Source organism: Lemur catta, chromosome 15, assembly GCF_020740605.2.
Source record: "Lemur catta isolate mLemCat1 chromosome 15, mLemCat1.pri, whole genome shotgun sequence".
NCBI lineage: Eukaryota > Metazoa > Chordata > Mammalia > Primates > Lemuridae > Lemur > Lemur catta.
The window spans coordinates 52,162,409-52,186,044 of record NC_059142.1 but is presented as its reverse complement, the minus strand read 5'-3'; the positions used below and the strand labels follow the sequence as shown (position 1 = coordinate 52,186,044).

The 23,636-nt window shown below is 49.4% G+C and overlaps 1 protein-coding gene across 2 annotated transcripts in view; it reads left to right on the top strand.

Annotated features, from left to right (window-relative positions):
• The window catches only part of GRB2 (growth factor receptor bound protein 2), a 66,849-nt gene extending 60,706 nt beyond the window's left edge, over nucleotides 1-6,143 (top strand). For both annotated transcript variants that reach the window (XM_045569900.1, XM_045569901.1), the window contains exons 4-6: nucleotides 1,772-1,894; nucleotides 4,689-4,857; nucleotides 5,616-6,143. In XM_045569900.1, the coding sequence (XP_045425856.1) occupies nucleotides 1,772-1,894; nucleotides 4,689-4,857; nucleotides 5,616-5,801 (478 nt within the window). In that variant the 3' untranslated portion in view covers nucleotides 5,802-6,143. The remainder of the gene's footprint in view (nucleotides 1-1,771; nucleotides 1,895-4,688; nucleotides 4,858-5,615) is intronic.
• Nucleotides 6,144-23,636: the final 17,493 nt, after the last annotated feature.

Here is a 23,636-nt window from a genome sequence, read left to right as displayed (position 1 = left end):
TTTTATGTCGTAATTTTTACTTAACTACAATTTATTTTTTTAATTGAAAATAGAATTGAGTTAATTTTAAGCTGGGCAAGAAAACACTGCAACCATATCTATGTATTTGTGCACCATAAAGAAAGGTCTAGAAACATATGTATTATAACTGCCAACAGTTTCTGTCTCTGGGGAGTTTGAGGGAAGAGTCTTGTTTTTTATTTTTACTTCATGAATATCTAGGCTATTTTAATTTATATTCATTACTTTATATCTTAATAAAAGGAAAAGAAAGGAAAATGCCTGCACAGCGGGAAGATCTTGGGGACCTAGGAGGAAAGACAGTGGCTGAGGAGAAACTTCTCCCCCACCCTGTGCAGTGTGGGGAGCGTGGGGGCCGAGGCCGTCTTGTGGAGTCTCACTCTGCTGTACCCAGGCAGATGTGTGCTGCTTGCTAGTACATTAGAAACATTAAAGCACTAGAGATTAGAAAGTGTTTAAATGATTTCAGTACTACACGGTTAGCTGTCCTTTTATAGTCAGAGATCATTCTGTTAATATGTGCTTTCTCTTGTGTGGCCTGATTTCTAGGCACTGCAGGCCCTACCCTTGGGTTACTTGTAGAAGCAGGTGGGTATCTGTACCAGCCTCCGGCAGGCTGGCATTAGTATATGCAAAATGAGAAAGACCGGAGTAGGTAAATGTGGGAACCTGCAGAGGTTACTAGTAGGGCAACTTCTGGGTGTATCCTTCCTAGCAGCTCACGCCTTTCTGTTTGAATTTTAGTATGGTGTATTATTGCAGAGACATCTTGCAGTGCAGTTACTTATATGTAAGATATGTGAATTAGATTTATAACTTCAGTGGACTGTTTGGTAGCTTTGATGTTTGCATATTAAATGAATGCTAGTTACCATGAAAGATGGGTCCTTTATTAGCTATAGATAATGGTTTTGCTTTTTAAAAATAATAAAACATTAAAGACAGTTTTGAAAAGAGACAGTTTTCACAGTCCCTCCATCCTGATTAGTTGTGGTTTCATTTGAAAGAGCCAGGGGTCTGTGACTTCAAGCTCTTTTAGAGGTGTTCTTCCTTCCTCTTAGTGAGCCGCAGGCCAGTTGCTCCCATAATTTTCCGTTAATTTAGCCACTTTTTCTTCTGGTCCCAAGGTGAATTAGTATTGGGAGCGGAAGAGTCTGTAACTTGCTTCACATGAAAAATCTTCGTTTTGCAAGTAGCTGTTGTGCATATGGTAAATTATGATGTTTCCGATGGCTTCCAAGCGCTGAGCAGTGGCCACAGAGGACTTGAGAGGAATGCTGCTCTCTCACAGCCTAAACCTTTTCCCTTCGGGCTGTTAGCAGAAGTAGCCCTGCCTCCACCTCTGGGCCTTCCCTGTTTCCTCCCCCTTTCCCCTTACCTCGCTGTGGCAGAGCTGTGACCTTATCGAACAGCTGCAAGAGGGGCCTATGTCCCCTTGTGTGGTCGGTCTGTCCTGTACTCCAGCCCATAGCCCTGGGCTTCCCAGGTGCTTTTCTGATAAGTCAGCAGGTAGCCTGGTGGACGTGTGCCCTCCTCTGTAGAAAGAGTGGCCCACGCTAGTGCCTTGACAAGTTGCTTTGTGGAAGGTGGAGTAGGGTGAAGTCATTTGAAGGACCATCCCTGGGGAGGACCTGGGATCCATACTGGGGACAACTTCCCTGCAAGGAGTTGTGTTACTGCATTGCGAAGACTGGACATCCCCTTTCTTTGTGGGGAAGCAGATGTTGACTGGCTTGCCTTCCTTCCTTAGGTGGTTTTTTGGCAAAATCCCCAGAGCCAAGGCAGAAGAAATGCTTAGCAAACAGCGGCATGACGGGGCCTTTCTTATCCGAGAGAGTGAGAGTGCTCCCGGGGACTTCTCCCTCTCTGTCAAGTAAGTATTTCCTGCTCCAGTCGCCTGGAATCCTGTCTCCAACTGGTCTCAATTACAAAGCCGGTGGTCAAGTATCCGGCTACGCACAAACCAGTAGAGGTTTGGCCTAAACAGTATTTTGATTTCACGTTAAAATCCTAATTTCTGGCTCGTCTTGAAAATTAGTCCTAGCACCACTAGGTGTAGATTCCCATGTGGGAACAGTCTTTGGGAGCCGAGCGGCAGCTCCCTCCAGATGGCTGTTCCTGCGGGTTTCCCTAATCCCCTCCACTCCTTGTCCTCTGCCCTCATCCGAGCACCCTTGCCCTTGTAGGATTCCTGCAGCTGCCTTTGCTTGCCCTTCCCAAGCAGCTTAAATTGACCAGCCCAATCCTAGGCCCCTTACATCACCTTTAAAAGGTTACCACGAGGGATTTGGGGTTTGTGCTTTCCCCAGTGGTGAATTTAAATGTGGAAGGGAGTTGGTAAGCAGGGAATGGGGAAGGTAGGGAGTTTTACCACCTTGGAAAGCACAGAGATAATAAATTGGAACTTTAAAGATTCCAAGAAGTGCATACCTCGTCTGTGAAATAAGGGTTTGTGAATTACCATTTCCATGTTTTTTACTTTGTTTTTTGTGGTTAATATGTTATAGAAAACCTTCCCCCAGGAATCAAATCACTTCCTCATTTATATACAAAGAAATGATTAGGTTAACACTCAGATCACTGTTTTATTTTGGAGTACAGTGGTGAGTGTGACACGATAGTAGCTCACTGCAACCCCAGCTCCCAGTCTCAAGCGATCCTCCCACCTAAGCCTCCCAAGTAGTTGGGACTGCAGGCATGTGCCACCACACCAAGCTAATTTTTTAATTTTTTGTAGAAACAGGGGTCTCACTGTGTTGCCCAGGCTGTTCTTATTCCTGACCTCAAGTGATCCTCCTGCCTTGGCCTCCCAAAGTGCTGGGATTACAAGTGTGAGCCACTGTGCCTGGCCAAGATTGTTTTTTGAATGAAGGCTATAAAACCATTCCCCATTTATAAATGATGTAAAGCATGAGACTTTTCAATTTCAAAAGTGAACTGAATATCTTGTTTTAGGACCAATATGTGGTTAAAGTGTAGATTTTTTTGAAGTGTAGATTTAAATTTATAGTTGTGTTCTTTTTCTAAAGGAAAATATGAAAGATTTAAGGTGATACTTGTAATACTTCACAAATATATTTGATTAGTATTTTTAATTCCCAACAATATGGAAAAGTCAAAGTGGGTATACTTTACACAGTTTCCTCTTCCAACAAGAGAGGAAGGGCTGGATTGAACGTATGCAAGTCAGGGTGCAACGAAGAGCACCTTGGGGTGGGTTTGTGGAATTATTGTCTTTATGCTTCTCATGAACTCGTACGTCATCTGTTTTCCTTGTATTTTATGGTGACCTGAGTATAAGTGAGATGGTGTAGGATGAGTACAAGCAGTTAATGACGGGTGACCAGAACCACTGGGGCAGCCGCAGTGCTGGGCCAGGGCTTCCTGTCTCGCCTGTTTTATCAAATAGAATCTTTTACGGAGTTAATGTGTTTGTTGTTATAGAAGTAAAACAGGTGTCATTACTGCCTTTAACAACACAAACACCTTCCAGAGGAAGTTGAGGAATCGGCAGTTTCTGCAGTGTTTCCACAGTTTCAGGATGTCTTGAGTCTGATTTGAACACTGTAGTTAACGTAAACACGCACTGTCCGGGGCCCTGTGCTCTTCTAGAAACCGTCTGCGTGGCACCAGTGAGAGTGGGCCTCTGTGGGGCCACAAGTGCCACGTGAATATGCCCTTGCTGATGAAGTTTTCTCACCTTCCACATTTTTTCTTGCATGAAAAATCAATACTGTTTCCAAAAACTTGGTATCTCTTATTCAGTGGCTTCCTCGAAGCTCAGTGCCGCCACCTGCTGGATTGTTCTTCAGAACGTTTGGTTTCTTTAAGCTTTGAGACTGAACGAGAGGCTCATTCATTCATTGAGTGCCTTTGAAGGCTCAGCTAGCTGTGAACAGGACAGGCAGAGCCCGTACTGAGCTTGTGATCTAGCCAGACACCGCTGTGAGAAACCCCGGGGGCCTATACCAGTCAGTCACCAGTAAGGTTTTGCTAGCCAGTGTAAGAGAGGGGGCATGTTATCTGGTGATGGAGAAGTTTTGGGTTTTGTTTTTTTTTTTTTTTTTGGTGGCTGGGCCTCTTTTATTGTCCCAGTATGCCCTTTTGTTCTGAGACCTTTTTCCCATGGCAGAACTGAAATTACTAAATGAAGAGAGAACATGATTTTGAACTGTTCCCAGTTACAAGAGAATTGTTCAAAATATTTCCAGTCCCTCCTCACCTGCTTCCTATCCCACCTTTTCCAATCTTTGAATATCACATAAGGTTTTAATTATTTGGGGAGAGTTAACTAAATCACACTCTTGTCTTAAGCAAGGCTGTTTTATTTGGCAGGGTGCAGGGCACATGGAAATGTGAAGTAGTTTAGGACATTCTCTCTCACAGACACCTTCAGAATTAGGCTGCAGATGGGGTTCCCTGTCTAAGGATTCTTCATGTTGCTGCTCCTCAGCCATATGGAGGGTCCCGGGGGGGTCTTGGTGATTGTCCCAGCTCTCTCCAGCCAGAGAGTCACGTTGCTCTGCAGTTCGTGGGCCCCTGGGCTGTGAGGAATGTTGCCAGAACAGTGGTTCTCTCAGGACACCTCCTGATTGAGCAGGGAGCTGCCAACATAGCCAGGATAGAGCCCTCGGGCTGCTTCACATGTGTTCTCTGCCCCTCCCCAGGTTTGGAAATGACGTGCAGCACTTCAAGGTGCTCCGAGATGGAGCTGGAAAGTATTTCCTCTGGGTGGTGAAGTTCAATTCTTTGAATGAGCTGGTAGATTATCACAGATCCACATCTGTCTCCAGAAACCAGCAGATATTCCTGCGGGACATAGAACAGGTGCCACAGGTAAGCCTCAGGAGAGAGATCAGCATCATCTTTAGCAGCTGAGAGTCACTCCTCAAGCAAGCTGGTGCCCTCAACGGATTGCTTCTGGGGCGTCGGTGCTCTTCATTCAGAGTGTTACCTTTTATTCACGCTAAAGATTTGCAGTTTCAAATACAATGTTTCTGCTTTTCCCAGAGGCTGCCTCTGAGGCAGTGTGTCCCTGGGTTGCCACCCGCCTCCCTAGGGAGATGGTCTTTAACACAATCTCAAATATTCTGTCCCTGTGAGCAAATTGTGAGGAAGATACACTTGTGAGGGAGTGGAGTCCCACTCACTGCTGTATTCCCGTTCCTCACGCCCTGGTCTTTAGTTGGGATTCGTGCCACCGTTTGTTATTTGAGACCTAGGCCTTCTGACACTGTAAACCTGAAGGGTGTTGCGAGTGATGGAAACTCAGATGTTTTCAAACCCTGGGACTGCAAGTAAAACCCACACTGCCACTTCTGAAGCACCGTCCCCTCCAGGTGCCACTTGCTCTCTACTTGGTAATATGGCACAGTTGGCCACCTGCAGTAAGACATGCCTGTATCTTAGCATTGGTGGAAGATTACGCTCAACCCGCCTAGTGTGAACTTAGAATATGTAAGAGTGGATGGGGGCTGGGAGCTGGGAGGTTACTTGAGGAAATGTGAATAATTTGGCCACATTTGTCTCCCTCTCGTGACCAGTCTGACCTCAGAGGCGGCTGACAGGTGTGTTTTCTCCCTGCTCTTTTGCAGCAGCCGACATACGTGCAGGCCCTCTTTGACTTTGACCCCCAGGAGGATGGCGAGCTGGGCTTCCGTCGGGGAGACTTTATCCACGTCATGGATAACTCAGACCCCAACTGGTGGAAGGGGGCTTGCCACGGGCAGACCGGCATGTTTCCCCGCAATTACGTCACCCCAGTGAACCGGAACGTCTAAGAATCACGAAGAGATTATTTAAAGAAAATGAAAAATTTAAAACATACAGAAGAATTAAACCCACGAGCTGCCTCTAACAGCAGCCTCAGAATACCCGGCTGGGTCACCCTGGTGACCCTCTCACTTTGGGCGGAACTTTGGGGGGTGGGAGGGGGCGCTGGATATAAAAATGCCAAAACGTACCTATAAATTAAGAAGAGTTTTTATTACAAATTTTCACCGCTGCTCCTTTTTCCCTCCTTTATCCTTTTCTTCATCCTTTTTCTTGTCTGTCCATCAGTGCATGATGTGTAAGGCCACGTATAGTCCTAGCTGACGCCAGTAATAAAGACAAGAACCCCAGTGGGCTGGTATTTCTCTATGCAAATGTGTGTGTCGGTCGGGGTGGCCTGAGGGAGGACAGCGCTGTGTTCCTCGTGTGTACACAAGGAGAGGGCAGGGCAGGGGAGGCCGGGACCTCGTAGCTGCCACCAGAGAAGGGGTCATGTCAGCCCTGGCCCGCAACATATGTCTGAGTTAGAAACGGGGGTGAAAGGACAGCATGTGCCTGCCCTTTGGCTTCTTGAGAAAGTCAAACCCAAAACCTAACGTCTCTTTTCCCACTTTGTTCTCCCTTCCAAATGGTATTATTGAGCATGTTGTTTTCATAGTGCCTTTTTCCTTATTTCAAGGGTTGCTTCTGAGTGGTGTTTTTTTATTTGTTTTGTTTTAAAATAAGTTAAAGACAGTCCAGAGCTTTTCAGCCAATTTGTCTCCTACTCTGTGTAAATATTTTTCCCTACGGGAGGGGGAACAGGGTAGAGAAGAGGAGACAAGTGGAAGTGGGGGGAGGGCCTCCCCCCCCCCCCCCCCCGCCCTCGCTAAGCCAGGTGTCTTTAGGGTTCAGCTTTAACATTCGTGAGCCCTCGGGGTGTGAGGGGGCCCCTGCCCAGGGCGCTCTGTGCCTGGCTGCCAGGGAAGGAGGGGTGAAGCCCTGCCACATCCGACTGCCTCCAAGGTCGGGATCCCTGCCCTCACGCTCTCAGGAGTGGCTGCCCCTCCTTACCCCAGAGCCAGTGAGTTTCAAACCCGGGAAGCTGGAGGAGGAAACGCCGCTTACACCGTCCTGCTTTAGTTGTAGCAGGTCATACCGCATCTTACACTGGGGTAGAAAGAGTGTTCTCTCTTCATTCTTCTTGCTCTTAAAGTTAGGTTGTGGCTGTCACCCGTGTGTCCCCTAACCTGTCCGGGTGAGCCCGAGGGCAGTGTCAAGAAGCAGAGTAGCAGGATTGTCGCTCTTGTCTCTGCACAGTGGGCTGCTCCCCCAACCGCCTACAAGCGAAATGTCCCAGGAAGCGGGGAGACTGGGGAAGGAAAGACAGCTAGGAAGGCGAAGGCTGGTGCAAAGCTCTCTCTGTCTGTCTTCTATCCACTTTTGGTCCCTCATAGTGCTGTGCCTGTAAACCTCTCCACCCACTCCCCTTCCCACAACAAAAACCAGGCCGCTTCCGTTTCTCTCCCTGGGAGTCAGTGACAGCCTTGGGCCTTTGGGTTCCCAGGCTGTCGGTGGGAGTTCCCCTTGGCCTCTGGTTATGGACATGAACTCAGCGTGGAGCGCTGGGCAGCGCCAGGAGGTGGCATCTCTTCTAGACAGCGAGTCCTTCCCCCACCCCCTCATTCTGCTTCTCCTCTCCTCGCTGATGATAAAGGAATCTGGCGTTCTACACCTGGACCATTTGATTGTTTTATTTTGGAATTGGTGTATATCATGAAGCCTTGCTGAACTAAGTTTTGTGTGTATATATTTAAAAAAAAATCAGTGTTTAAAAAGACCTATGTACTTAATCCTTTAACTCTGCGGATAGCATTTGGTAGGTAGTGATTAACTGTGAATAATAAACGTACAATGAATTCTTCACTTGGTATCTTTTTTCCCCCTTGCCTCACTTAAAACTACTCCAAGTGTTGTCCGGGAGTGTTAGGGCCAGGAGTAGGGGCTCATGGGTCCTTATTTCCGACACCTTCGGCTTACATCACCCTGGGCAAATGCGTGGGTCCCTTGGGGGCCTCTTGAGGAGCTTATTAACAATACAGAATCGCAGACCCCACCCTCAGCTCCTAGGGCATTTTGGTTGAGGGCAGAAACAAGATGACTAGTGTTTGTGATGTAGAGAAACCACAGACCGCACTTTGGAAACTCTGGTCTAAACCAAGAGCTTGGCTTGTTCGGTTCTCCCCCTGCCCGTGTTAAGGGGGCAAGACAGAAGGATCTGTGACGAAGCAGGTTGGATGTGCTCAGAGCCGAAACATGCTGTTGCTTGTAGGCTGCTCTTAGGGTGAGAGTGGGCCCGTTCAATCACACACAGCACTGGCTACAGAGACCAAAAAAAGATTTGTTTGGGGAGCAATTGAACAAAAGAAGTTAAACCCAAGGAATTTCCACTTGTATTTTTGGTCTAGTTCTTAAATAGACCTCAGCATGCCACCTCGCTGCGGCTGCACTGCTTGGGTGGGGAAGTTTTCAAGTCTCCCCTTCCCTGCAGCAACCAAGTGTGAGGAGGAACTACCCGGCACCGCCCTGCTGGGGCCCACTTACACTGGCAACCCAAAGCCAAGCAGAAGTTTCCAACACGGGCCATTTAAGTGAAAGGGCAATGACTGTCATTTAGCCTCATTTGAGGCTTTTTGCTCAATTCCCCACCCCTCTGCCTGCCATTTGCTTCAGAAGAACACCAGAGTGTGTCGGAAAATAACTGCTTTTGTGTGGTCATCAGTTTGGTCACAGCTTTCTTGATAATTAGGTCTCATGGGTCTGTAACTCCTGGGAAGGGATCTGGGTGGAAGCACCTTCGGGAAGCTTCCCAGCATCTTCCAGAATTCCTCTGGCCAGGTGTGCAGCCAGGGAAAAGGTAAGGGTGGGCAGATGGCCTCGTTTTTCAGGGTCCCTCCCACCCCCCCCATGTCACTGACACTCTTCTCTACATTTAGTGCCCTGGGGTCCTGTGACAGGCTTGTCTTCGGACGTGGAGGAGACGGTGATAAACCGCCGTGCCAGGCTGCTTAGGTGGCATTTTGTAAAGAGAAAAAGGCCATTGCACGAGTGGTCTGCCTTTCTTGACACCTGTTCCATTCGACCAACTTACGGAGTAGGTGTTCTTCAGCTCGAGACATTTGCTTCACAGAAGTTCCCGGATAACCAGGAAAATGAAAATGGAATTGTATTTATGCACCTTGGAAATACTTTTAAGGCGAGACACTGTATGTACATGGAATACACATTCCCCAGACCTGAGCCCTTTTACATTCAAGAATAAAGAGAAAGATGCTCATGGACTTCTGTGTGTTCATTTGGGAGCCTCTTAAACTCAGTCCCACGGGGTCCAGGCTCCTCGCTGCAGCCAGCAGTCCGAGGCCGATGAGCTAGCGTCAGAATCTCGTGATGTTGGACCGCAGGCCGTCTGTCACTGTTAAGAATACAATGCTGTGTGCCAGCGGCATGAGATATGAATATTACATGATAATGGTATTGATTCAGCCACCTACTACTAAAAGCATTCCAAACACTACTTTTAAAACTAACAGTAACGTTAAAAGCCATAGTATATCCCGTCCAAAAAAGAAATTACTGAGACAGTCTTTCAAGTCTTGATTGTGGCCCTCCCTTGAGCATCACTGGTCTTAGGTCTCCAAGAACAGTCTTATTTTTTGATATTCCTGAATAAAGGTTTAGGGAAGCACATCAGGACAGAACTGGGCAGAGGTCACAGGATTATGGGCAGAGATGGGACAGTGGAGATGGGACGATCAGAATCTTTGACTGTAGTTGAACAACAAGAGCCTAGAGCTGAAAACCATCCTTTCAAAGCTCTGTGTTTCTGCTTATGATTAGGATGAGGGCATTTTAGACAAGAGTCTCCATCCTCCTCATTTGCTGGCAAATAATAAATCTCTCTCTCCTCAAACCACTTGGCCTCGTTCTGATGTTTTCAGTAACAATTTTCGCTATCTTCGGAGTGAGTTGGTGCTTCAACAGTGGTACCTCCAAAATAGCGCTTGCCTTGTGCCGCAGGCCAGGGTATGGCCGGAGTCTAGGGGTGGAGGGTGGAGGGCTGGCCCCTGCTGTGCTGAGGAAGCAGAGGGCAAGGACAACTGCAGGGAGGCTGCCATATGGTCCCATTATTATTTACCCTCTTTCAGGCGTGTTGATGCCTGCTGGTGGGATTTGCACGGTGAGCTTCGTTCCTGGGGCATGTGGTGCTCTACTCTCCGGGCCCTGGAATTGGAGGTGCTTCTCGAACTCCGTCTAGTTAGAGGCTGAGGAAGGCCTATGTGTCTTCTTCCCAAGCCACCAGCCGCCCCTTTCCACTCCTACACTGAGGCATGACTGCTCTGAGTCACTCTGAAACTGGAAATTACCCCACTTCAGGCTTCTGTGGTACTTGATACAGATGCATTCTTCAGCCTTGATTCTTGTATTGTTATGCAAGCCGTGGGGTAAGAGACTTTCCTAGGGGGCGGGAGTCTCAAGGGTAGGGGGCTGGGGCAGAGGGGACCTGACCTAGGTATTGGGTGAAATTGGTTTGGACAATTGTTAAGAGGACAGTAGACGTCCAGGGAGGAAGTGGGGGTGGGAGGGAGTGTGGGGGTGCCTGGAGGCGGCTCACTTGTGCAGTGAGGGCCGAGTCCACGTGGGTTTGTGGGGCTTGGAGCGAAGGCTGAACAATGCCCACTCTGCCCGTGGACAGCGAAGGCTTCCAGAGGGCTTGCGGATGAGCCACATGGTGAAAAGTGAGTGTCAGGAACACCTGATTTGCAGTAGTGCACAGACCAGAGCCAGGATCGCCTGGGGGAGGCCAAGGTCGTGTTAGCTGATGGAGGTCAGGCTCTGTGGCCCAGCCTGGTTGTCTGGCTGGTTCTGGACCATGTGCCTGGCCTCCTTGCAGTCCCCAGTGGCCATGTGCCACAGTCCTGGCATGTGAGTGACAAACTGGGTTAGCCACGTCCCCGCCCCTTTGTCCCTTCTGCTGTGGCTGGGTGCAGGAGAGCCAGCGGAGGACTCAGACCTTGGGCTAGGCTTGATGACGGTGAGAAAAAACATCTGCTGTGTTGCAACACTGACATTGGGGGTTCTTTCTTCCAGCAGCTCCCCCACCTTGCCTGTCCCAGAGCCACCCGGGGGTAGGAGTTAGGGAGAAACTTGAGAGGCCCACTGAAAAAGTTAGGTTTTAAGGGAGGAAGTGGAAATGCTCATTATCCTCTAAAATATAAGGAAGCAGCAGTGACAGCCAAACCACAGGTCTCATGAGACCAGCACCCTTGCCCGCTCCCAGCAGCCTTGGCGGGGGGCTGGGGCCGAGCTGCTGGGGAGGCCAGTTCTGCTCATTTCTCTCTTAACATTCTGATGACTTCAGCTGTCCTTGTCCAACCACTGGACCTGTCTGTGTTGAGATTGTCGTCGCTGCACCCTCTCACCTCGTGTTCAGGCCTCTGCTCAAATGTAACTCTCACTCAGAGAAGTCCTCTCTAAATGTAATGAGGCATAACATTCCTTTTTTCCTTTTTTTGAGACAGAGTCTTGCTCCTTCACCCTGGGTAGAGTGCAGTGGCATCATCATAGCTCACTGCAACCTCCAACGCCTGGGCTTAAGAGATCCTCCTGCCTCAGCCTCCCTAGTAGCTGAGACTAAAGGTGCCACCACCATGCCTGGCTCATTTTTTTTATTTTTGGTAGAGATGGGGTTTCCCTTTTTCCCAGAGCTGGTCTGAATGATCCTCCCGCCTCGGCCTCCCAGAGTGCTAAGATTACAGGCTTGAGCCACTGTGCTCGGCCAGGAATAACATTTCTGAAGTCTCGGCACTTTCTATTCCTTCCCTGCTTTTTTTCTCCATAGTCTCTATCGCTACCTCACAGGCTTCCTACTGTGCATGTGCTTTCTCCTCTTCCCCCCACTAGAGAGCAAGCCCCTTGGGGCAGGACCTTGGTCACTGTTGCGTCCCTAGAACAGCACCTGAAATGCACGGGCTGCTCCGTAGTATTTATTATGCAATTTACAAGTAATACGTTCCAGGCAGGGCGTGGTGGCTCATGCCTGTAATCCCAACACTCTGGGAGGCTTAGGTGGAAAGATTGCTGGAGGCCAGAAGTTTCAGACCAGCCTGAGCAAGAGCGAGACCTCATCTCTACAAAAAATAGAAAAATTAGCCGGGTGTGGTGGTGCGCACCTGTGGTCCCAGCTACTGGAGAGGCTGAGGCAGGAGGATCACTTGAGCCCAGGACTCGGAGGTTGCTGTGAGCTACGATGATGCCAGGGCACTCTAACTGGGTGACAGCATGAGACCCTGCCTCCAAAAAAAAAGAAAAAAAAAAGAGCAGTACATCCCAGACGCTATGCTAGGAACAAGGCCCAGGGTGCGGGCGTTCTCCAGCCTTGCAACAGGCCTGGGGATGGGACGAGTGGTGTGAGAAGGCGCGTGCAGAGTCCAGGGACATCCAGCAGTGGCTGTACCTGTCCAGTGGCTGAGGAAGACCAGACAGCTGTGCTTCAAAAGAGAGCTGAAAGCTGAACAGGACGGTTGCTCAGTGACAGGAAGGAGTGTCTTCCAGCGAGGACGTGAGACAACATTCCAAGTTCCAGAAAGGCTGAGTGTCAAGAGGAAGGGGGGACTCAGGGACCCAAGGAGAAGCTGGCACGGGAGGTGGAGGCCGGACCAGGCAGGGCCCTGGAAGCCACAGGAAGGAGCTAGAAATGGGCACCCTGAAGGGTTTGTTTGTCTTTAAGAACAGCTTTATTGAGATACTATTAACATATCATAATACATCATACCTGTTTAAAGTGTACTCTTCAAGCCTGAGCAACATAGGGAGACCCTGTCTCTACAAAAAGTGAAAAACTTAGCTGGGCACAGTGCCATGATCCTGTAGTCCCAGCTACTCGGGAGGCTGAGGCAGGAGGATCACTTGAACCCAGGAGTTGGAGGTTGCAGGGAGCTATGATGACGCCACTGCACTCCAGCCTGGGCAACAGAGTGAGACCTGTCTCAAAAAAAAAAAAAAAAGATGTATCATTCAGTGGTTTTTAGTATTATTTGCAGTTATGAAATCATCACTGCAGTCAATTTTAGAACACTGTCATCACCCCAGGAGAAACCACATACCCACTGGCAGCCACTCCCCATTGTCCCCCAACTCCTCCCAGCTCCGGGCAGCCGCCAGTCTACTTCTTGTCTGTGGATTTGCTCATTCTGGACATTTCATTTAAAAGAAATCATGCAACATGTGGCCTTATGTGTCTTCCCTTTAGCGTAATGTTTTCAAGTGTCATCCGTGTGGTAGCACACGGGTCAGCACTTACTCCTTTTTGTGATGAATAACGTTCCGTCGTTAAGGGTCGAGCACATTTGGTTTGTCCTTCATCAGCTGATGGGCACCTCGGTTGTTCCCGCACCGGTTACTACGAATAACACTGCTCTAGGCATTCATGTATGAGGGTTTCTTTGCTTGTTTTAAAATTTTTCTTTTTTTAACTATTAATAGTTATGCAGATTCAGGGCCCCAAAACATTTGAGTTAAGACTCAGAATTGAGCCAGGCGTGGTGGCGTGCACCTGTAATCACAGCTACGTGGGAGGCTGAGGCGGGAGGATCGCTTGAGGCCAAGAGCTCAAATTCAGCCTGGGCAACATAGCGAGATCCTGTCCCTAAAAACATATTTTAAAAGACTCAGAATTGCTCCTCTCCACAGAAATCTTTCGTAGAAGGCAAAAGAGTTATCTGAAGAGTACAAGGTTTTATGTGGACGTATCGTGAAAGGGGGTTGGTCTGGTCTGGTTTTGCTAACCCTGCCTTACTCACGGGGAGCTGCAAGCGTTTCAGGCAGAGGAGTAGACAGGCCCCCACATGGCTGGAACAGTCGGGAAGGAGGCGACGTAAGGGACTCTCCGGTCAGGTGTCCTGATGGGGGTGGCAGAGGGAGCAAAGAGAAGCGGGTGGAGTTGAGCCATGGTTAGGAGGGCGAGTTCGCAGGGCCTGAGAGGGAAAGGGATAGGAGGGGTCCTGGCTGAGCAGCGGGGGTCTGCGGGGGCTGCCGTTGGGGTGGGAACCCAGGAGGAGGAGGGGCAGGGTTCCGGTGGGGAGGAAAGGCCCATGGGTTGAGCTGGAGGCACCTGAGGACAAACATCTGGGAAGCAGCAGGAATCAGGTTCAGGGGCTGCCGAAGCCACAGCCGGCCCTGGGTGAGGCCTCACATGCTCCACGCCCATGAGGAAGCCCAGCCCCTGAGGACCAGGTTTGGGGACAGGAGGAGGCCACAAAGAAGCTGGAGAAGAGGCCAAGGGGCAGCAGGTGAATGGGACCTCACATCACGGGACTCTGCTGCAAGGATGCTCCCTGGTGCCCACCTGGCCCAGGCCTGTGCTCCCCAGGGACTCCCAGGGATTGTCACAGCAGCCTCCCCCTGCGTCTCCACCCTCCACTCTGTCTCCTTCCCCAGCAGACCCAGAGCGGGCAAAGTCCACATTCCTGGGGCCAGGGGCTGTATTCCTGACCCTGTGACCAGGGCCCTTAACCTCTGACCCCTTTCCTTCATCTGTTTAAAAATCAAACCAACAATAATGTGGCCAGGTTGGTCTGAGGATACGACGGGATTGCATATGCTCGTGTTCTGCAACTGTTAGGTGCAGCCCATGACAGGCACTGACTCCAATTACATTCCGGCCCGTTTACAGGCTGCACTGGGTCCAATTCTCCAAGACTTTGGCCACCAAGTCCCTCAGAGTCCTTGGCTTTGGTCAGCATCTATCTTCCTCTTGGGTCCCAAGCAAAGGTCTCTCTTGCCACCCCTGCGCCCAGCCAGTGTCCTCTCTGCCTGACACTCAGCCCCTCCTTATCCTCAACCTGACACGAAGGGACTCTGCAGACCCCACATCCGCCAAGAGCCCTCTCCTGAGCAGTGCGGTGAGCCCCCTGCGCTCTCCAACCCCCAACCGCCCGCCCGGCCTCCACTGTACCTGTCTGTCGTGCGTTTGCCCAGCTGAGGAGCTGCCCCCTGCGTCCTCCCACCCTCCAGCCCCCCAGGCCCGTTGCCAGCCTCAGTGACCGTGCTGCTGGTGGCGGGTGATGACCCGCAGCGGGGAGCAGTGGAGCAGGGGTCAGCAGCCCAGACTCCAGGGTGGCCTCGGACGGGTGGCCTCCTGTGCTTTTGGAGCAACTGGCTAAGGAACCTTGAACAAGTTACCTTTTTAAGCCTCAGTTCAAGAAATTGAGTTTGATCAAAGAAACTTGAGTATGGTTGATAGAATTACGCAGGAGAACGTGTCTTCAGGCACCAGCAGGAGGTGTGTTGGGCAGTGCCGGCTCCCACACCTGGGAAGGTGGCCTGAGGTTAGCTGACCTCTCGTTCTTACCAAGGGCAAAGAATTCTTCCATAATTTCTTTTCTTTTTTTTTAGTTTTCAATCTTTGACCCATTTGAAGGTCACCCTGGGGATCAGTGTGAGCTTTGGACCCAGCTGTCCTTTTTCCAGAGGGCTACGTGGTTGTCCGGATAGGATTTACAAGAAGATCCACTGTCAGCCTGTGATTTGAGGGGACGAGTTCTAAACCCCCAGTGTCCCTGTGCTGGGGCCCGTTTCTGGGCTTCCCGCTGCCTCGCTCTGCCGGTCTGTCCGCGGCCCGAGCCACACGCTGTGCGCATCCCTGAGCCCAGAGCAGGTTCTGCTATCAGCTCGGCCATTCCTCTTCCGTTGCTCTTCTCAGAATTTCCTGGCTCTTCTTGCTTGTTTATGTTTTCAATGTAAACTTTAGAATTGGCTTGTGTCCTTCCAGAAAAAAAGGCCTCTTGGTGTTTTTATTTGGATCATGTTAAATTTATAAACTACTGTAAGAAGAACTGACGTTTTTATAATGCTAGTGTCCCTATCCAAGAACACAGCATGTCTTTCCCGTTTCATGTCCGTTGGGAATGTTTCAAAGTTTCCCTCATGGGGGTTTTGCATGTTGCTTGTGATGTTTGTTCCCAGATATTTTATTGGCTTTGTTGATATTTTAAATCAGACCTTCTCTTCCATCACGTCTTCTAACTGGCTGATGTTTGTCTATGAGGAGGTATTGATTTCTCTACACAATTTTTTTTTTTTTTGGAGACAGGGTCTCGCTCTGTCACCCTGGGTAGAGTGCAGTGGCATCAGCCTAGCTCACGGCAACCTCAAACTCCTGGGCTCAAGCGATCATCCTGCCTCAGCCTCCCAAGTAGCTGGGACTATAGGCCCATGGCATGCACCACCATCCCCAGCTAATTTTTTCTAGTTTTTGTAGAGATGGGGTCTCATGTGTTGCTCAGGCTGGTCTCGAACTCCTGGCCTCAAGCAATCCTCCCTCCTCAGCCTCCCAGAGTGCTAGGATTACGAATTTTGATCTCACTTCCCTACTGAATTATCTGTTTGTAGTGATTGGCAGTTGATCTCACAGGGACAAAATGGTGTCTCAATGTCATGTTTAAACCCCACGACCAGGTAAGCTCCAAGAATTTCTTCCACTGCTTGCGGCTCTCCTTGGACCAGAACCAGTGCAGACAGAAGCTCGTTACATGAGCAAATGGCTGAGGCTGGGAGACGGCTGTGTGTCTTCGATGAGGTGCTTGATGACTCCTGTGATGAAACCTGTTTAAATCTGTTCAAAAATCTCATTTGGACAAAATTCAAAGCATTTAGCTCTGAGTAAGGGGTAGAAGTCCTTCTCAAATGCTTTCTAGCCGTCAAGTTGCTCTCCCAAACACTTGTCGTCTGAGAAAAGCAACCCATGGGGAGAAGACCTCTTCCCCCAGCCGCAACTCAAAGCACAGACGGGCGAGGAACCAGCTCTGAAAAGCAAGCGCGGGCCTCGTGCTACTGGACAGGTGTGCGTGAGCTTCTCGGGCAGGCGTGAGGGGAAAGGAAAAAGGGCCCTGGCAGAGGCTGAAGACGGGACGAAGAGGTCAGCAAGGCCTCCCTGCCATTAGCTGGAACAGCCTCTGCTAAGAGAACAGGGCTCTTGTGTCTGAGGCCAGAGAGGCCAACGACAGAAGCCTCCGAGAGAGCGGGAGCCCAGAGCACACAAGGACAGGCCACCAAGACGGCTTCGGAGCCCAGCCGCAGCCTCAGTTGACGTGGGCCGCCCGACTGCCGGCGGACTCAAGCCCCTCATCCAACCACCGAGCACAAAGTCTGAATGAAAAGAGACACAGAAACCTGTTGGCTATAACAGCTGGTTCTAGAACCTCATGGAAGAGGGAAAATAGGAAATACACATGGGAGGAAAAATATATTCTTTTCAAAGCTCCCAAGGGTGTCTAATGTGGGAGGACTCCTGCTGTAGCCCAGCGTCCTCCTCTCATGGGAGGGATGGGGAGACGGGGCCGAGGCAGTAGCTGAGGGTTTTGCCCAAGCTTGCAGAGCTCACCTCTCCCGCGCACTGTCACGCTGTTTCAGCACGGGAGAGGACCACGCCAGGGGACACTGCCTTCCTGCTCTCCATCTGCACCTTCACCCTGGGAGCTGAAGACCAGGACGCAAATGCACATTAAAAACATTGGGGCCGGGCACGGTGGCTCACGCCTGTAATCCTAGCACTCTGGGAGGCCGAGGTGGGAGGATCGCTTGAGCTCAGGAGTTCGAGACCAGCCTGAGCAAGAGCGAGACCCCGTCTCTACTAAAAATAGAAAAATTAGCCAGGTGTGGTGGCGCATGCCTGTAGTCCCAGCTACTCGGGAGGCTGAGGCAGGAGGATCACTTGAGCCCAGGAGTTGGAGGTTACAGTGAGCTATAATGACGTCATAGCCTGGCCAAAAGAGCAAGGCAAAACAAAACAACAAAATAAAACAAAAACAAACATTGCCTAGTTGTTTTTCCTCCGCACCTTTGCTTCCTTTCCTGGCCTGGTGAGCCGGTTTGGACCTAAGAAAAAGATGGCTAATGCTACCCCCACTACTCTTAGAGTCCCAGGGCAGCCTGGTGTGGTGGGAAGGACTTCAGGCTGTCTCAGTCAGTTTGGTCTGCTATAACAAAATACCGAAGACTGGGTGGCTTAAACAGCACACATTTATTTCTCATAGTTCTGGAGGCTGGGAAGTTCAAGGTGAAGGTGCTGACAGATTTGGTTCTTGGTGAGGGCTCTCTTCCTGGCTTGCAGACAGCCACCTTCTTGCTGTGTCCTCATATGGCAGAGAGAGAGAGACAGTGCTCTGGTCTCTTCCTCTGCTTATAAGGGCACTAATCCCAATACAAGGTCCTCACCCTCATGACCTCATCTAAACCTAATCACCTCCCAAAGACCCCACCTCCAAATACCATTACATCGGGGGTCAGGGCTTCAACATATGAATTTTGTGGGGACAAAAACATTCAGTCTATAACAAAGTCCCACAGACCTGGATTCTTAGTCCTGGTTCTGAATGCTACTAGTTGTGTAACCTTGGGAAAGTTCCCTAATGCCTCTGAGCTTGTTTCCTCATCAGGATGATGGAATATAATGTCTGCCTCCTAGAGTGTTTGGGAGATGTAACTAATATATAAAATATCCAGCCCAATGCCAGAGGAATAGTACTTGTTCAATGTATGTTTCTCCTCATCTGTCCATCTGCCACAGACAAGCTAGCTGCCCACCACTTTCCCCTCTTCTCTTTCATAGTAGGAAAATGCCCAATTTATTTATTTTTATTTTTTTGAGACAGGGTCTTGCTGTCACCCAGTCTGGAGTACAGTGGCCCAATCATAGTTCACAGCAGCCTCAAACTCCTGGGCTAAAGTGATCCTCCTGCCTCAGCCTCCTGAGTAGCTGAGACTATGGGTGCATATCACACCTGGCTAATTTTTTATTTTTTAGAGATGTGGTCTCTCTATGCTGCCCAGGCTGGAGAATGCCTAATTTTTACCTTGTATACGACTACCCAGAATGAAGTCCACCTGTCCCAGCCTCTCACATTTTGGTGTGGCCATGTGACTGAGCTCAGGCCGAGAGGATCCTAGCAAAAGTCCCCTGTGGCAGCCCCGAAATAACTCCCAGGAATGCCTCTGTCCTGCAACCCTTCCTCCACCCTGTTGCTTCACTACCCACGTGGCATCTGGACCTCTGGCTGCCGGCTTGCGTCAGACGGTGAGCACCACACCTGAGGGGTGGTGGCCTGGTGAGCTGGAAGGGGAAGAGGCCTGTGCTCGTGGGAAGTTTATGGGACATCGGCCAAACCAGCCCCAGACAGCTTACTCTGGACTTTGATGAATTTAAACCACTATTATTGTGGGGCGCTGATACTTCCCTGGCAGCTGAATCTAATCCTGATAAGCCACCATTGATACCTGTCTACCAAGCACCACACCCACATTCCCTGATGTCTCCCTTTCTCCAGAATCTCACACAGGTGTGTCCCACCCAAAGGTGAGCAAAGGAAAAAGACGTCCTCGGTGCCCCCGAGTCTTTCTCTACTCAACTCCCTCCACGCCCACGATTCCCTGCCTATAAATACCTTCGTGGGGCGGGGGTGGGGGTGGCTGCGGAAGGGGGAAACCGCTTCACCTGGAGCCACACTGGGTGCTGTGTCAGCCATCCCTGCACTCCAGTGTCCGCTGAGCATTTTGGACACAGGGCTGCACCAGGGGCTGGAGACGGGGGAGGAATGAGAAAGTTCCCTTGAAATGCTATGGTGCATATGGAGCAATGCTCTCGTCTACGGCCACACCACCCTGAACGCGCCCGATCTCCTCTGATCTCGGAAGCTAAGCAGGGTCGGGCCCGGTTAGTACTTGGATGGGAGCAATGCTCTCTCCCAGCACAGGGACAAGGTGAGGTGAGTAGAGGGGACACAGACTTGGAGGGGCCAGGAGGGGCTGACTCTAGAGCTGAGGCAGGAGACAAGAGGGAACATTGTACATGCACAAGTGCACAGGCGTCCACAAAATAGAAAATACTGCGTGTTGCCAGGCACGGTGGCTCACACCTGTAACCCCAGCACTTTGGGAGGCCAAGGTGGGAGGAATTCGAGACCAGCCTGAGCAAAAGCTAGATCCCATCTCTATTAAAAAAAAAAAAAATTAGCCAGGCATGGTGGCTTGCACCTGTAGTCCCAGCTGCTTGGAAGGCTGAGGCAGGAGGATCACTTGAGCCCAGGAACTTGAGGTTGCTGTGAGCTAGGCTGGCCACACAGCACTCTACCTGGGGTGACAGAGTAAGACTCTGTCTCAAAAAACAAAAAACAAAACAAAAAAACAATTTGGGCAAGAGATTTGAACAGACACTTCACAAAGAGATATAAGCGGGCAACAAACAAGTAAAAAAGTTCTCAACATTGTTAATTATCAAGGAAGTTCAAGTGAAAACCACATACCTACCAGAGTAGCAAAACTAAAAAGACAGAAAACACCAAATGTTAGCAAGAATGTGTATCAACTGGAACTGTCCTGTCATACATTGTCAGTGGGAGTGTAAAATTGTACAAATGCTTTGGAAAAAGTCAGATAATTTCTTATCTGAAGTTAAAAATATATATACCTATGACCCAACAATTCCACTTTAAGGTGTTTATCCAAGAGAAATTAAAACATGTCTACAAAAAGATCTGTATAAAAATATTCATTGCAGGCCATGGGCAATGGCTCATACCTATAATCCCAGCACTTTCGGAGGCCGAGGCAGGAGGGTTGCTTGAGACCAGAGTTCAAGAGCAGACTGGACAACATAGTGAGATCCCATCTCTACAAAAAATTTAAAAACCTAGCCTAGCATGGTGGCACCTGTAGTCCTAGCTAATTGGGAACCTGGGATGGGAGGATCTCTTGAGCCCAGCAGTTTGAGGTTACAGTGAGCTACGATTAAGCCATTGCACTCCAGCCTGGGCAACAGAGCAGGACCCTGTCTCTTAAAAAAAAAAAAAATTCATTGCAGCCCAAACAAGAAATAGCACAGGTGTCCTTTAGCGGTAGCTGTCCAACACAGCACAGTGACGCATATCCACATGATGGACACACAGCAATTAAGATGGAAAGAACGACAGAAACACACAAGAACGTGGATGAGACTCAAAACCATTTTGGACGTGACATCCAGCTTTACTCATCTAACGCTTCTTAGAGCAGAACCAGTCACCCAGGGCTTGGACTGGAGGAAGATAAAGTAATAAGATAGAATCCACAGTGGAAACGCGACCGCTGCTGATCTCACGGGAGAAATGTGAGAGAGAACCCACGGGCGCCTGCGCCCTGCATGCCAGGCCCCCAGGATGCCCCGTCTGGGTCCTGCAAATGCAGACATGCTGGCTCCTTCTAGCATTCAACGTGCAGGAGCTTGGGTGCTTTCTTTTTTTCTTTTTGAGACAGAGTCTCCCTCTGTCGCCCAGGCTGGAGTGCAGTTGGTGCAATTATAGCTCACTGCAACGTCGAACTCCTGGGCTCAAGTGATCCTCCTGCCTCAGCCTCCTGAGTAGCTGGGACTACAGGCACGCACCACAACGCCCACCTACTTTTTCTTATTTTTGGTAGAGACACAGTGGTCTTGTTATGCTGCCCAGGCTGGTCTCCAACTCCTGGCTTCAAGCGATCCTCCCACCTCGGCCTCCCAGAGTGCTAGGATTATAGATGTGAGCCACCACACCCGGCCTCTTGCCCAATTTGTTTATTGGACTGTTCATCTTTTTATTGTCAATTTGTAAGTGTCCTGTACATATTCCAGATATAAGTCCTTTATTGGGAACCTGTACTGCCTGTGGCTTGCTTACTGTGGTAGGCTGAATAATAGCTCCCCAAATATGTCCACATCTTAATCCCCAGAACCTGTGAATGTTACCTTATATGGCCAAAAGGGACTTTGCAGATTTAATTAAGTACAGGATGTTGAGATGGGGATTATCCAGGACTGTCCTGGTGGGCCTGATGTGATCCCAGGCGTCCTTATACGAGAGGAGCAGGAGCATGGCCGTCAGAGAGGAAGGCCACGTGGTGAGGGACACAGAGACTGAAATGGTGTCTTTGAGGATGGGGGACGGAGCCCTGAGCCAGGGAGTGCAGGCGGCCCTGTGGCTGGGAAAGGTAGGAAACAGAACCTCCCCCAAGAATCCTGCCTCCAGAGAGAGCCAGCCCTGCCAAGCCTTGACTTTAGCCCGTGAAACTGATCCCTGACTTCTGACCTCCAGAATTTGTGTGGTTTTAGGCCAGTTTGTGTTGGTTTCTTACAGCAGCAATAGGAAACTAGTATACCTTTCCCCCTCCCCTACTTGTTTTTGATGAGCAGAAATTTTAAATTTTGATTAAGTCTAATATGTCTGTTTTTTCTTTTAGATTCTTTTAGGTTCCATATCTTGTCTAAGAAAGCTCTGTCCATCCCCACGTTGGGAAGATATTTTCCTATGCATTCTTCTTGAGGAGTTGTAGTTTGAGCTTTTATTTAGGCCTTTAGTCCACGTGCATGTGGTGAGATACAGGGTCTAGGTTTACTTTTTCCAAGTGGACACACAGTGGTCCCAGCGCTGTGTGTCTCCTCTGTCAGAAATCAGAAGTCCCTCTGAGTCCAGGTCTATTTCTGGGCTCTCCATCCTGCTCCATTGATTCATTTGTCCACCCTTATGCCAGACCCATGCTGTCTTGACTGTTTTGACTGTTACAGCTTTTTGGTAAATCTTGAAGTCAGGGTACGTCTGCCAACTTTGTTCTTTTGCAAGACTGCTAGAAATTCAAATTCTAGGTCATTTGAATTTCTAGACAAATTTAGAACAGCTTATCCAATTTTACCAAAAAAAAAAAAAAAAAAGCCTGCTGAGATTGTGATTGAAATTAGGAGACTCTATAGATAAATCTAGGGAGAGCTGACATCTTAACAACAACTCACACTCATTTTTTGAAGGACTGCTGTACCACACAATTGTCCTGGAGTGGAGGAATAAGTAGTGAAACAATGATAAACTCAAAAGATCATTTTGTACAAAGCTACAGAGATAGAAAGTAAATTACAGTCATCGGTTGCTGGGGGTGGGATGGGGTACAGGCTACTGCTAATGGGTACAGGGGTTTTTTCTGGGGTGATGGAAATGTTCTGGAATTGGATAGTGGTGATGGTTGCACAATATTGTGGATATACTTACAAACAATCCACTGAATTGTACATTTTTAAAAGAAGATTAGTACGTTATATGAATTACATCTTTTTTTTTTAGATAAAAAGTCTCACTCTGTTGCCCCAGGCTAGAGTACAGTGGCATCATGGTCGCTCACTGAAACCTCGAACTCCTGGGCTCAAACGATCCTCCTGCCTCAGCCTCCTGAGTAGCTGGGATTACAGGCTCATGCTATCACGCCCCGCTAATTTTTCTATTTTTAGTAGAGACTGGGTCTTGGGGTCTCCCTCTTGCTCAGGCTGGTCTTCAACTCCTAAACTCAAGCGATCCTCCCATCTCGGCCTCCCAGAGTGCTGGGAATATGGGCGTGAGCCACCGCGTCTGGCCTCTCTTATTCTCTATTTATTTATTTACTTATTCATTCATTCATTCATTCATTCATTTATTTAAAAGACAGGGTCTGGCCATGTCGCCCAGGCTGGAGTGTGGTGGCTATTCACAGGCACTATCACGATGCACTGCAGACCCCAACTCCTGGGCTCAAACCATCCTCCTGCCTCACAAGCCTCTCAAGTAGCTGGGATTACAGGGGCATGCCACCATGCTCAGCTATTGTTTTACTTTTATTTTCTTATAGAGACAGGGTCTCACTCTGTTGTCCCAGCTAGTCTCAAACTTCTGGGCTCAACTGATCCTCCTGAATGGATCTGCCCAGCCTCCCAAAGTGCTGAGATTGCAGACGCGAGCCACCGAACCTGGCCTATTTCAATGCTTTGAATATTTTAGTAT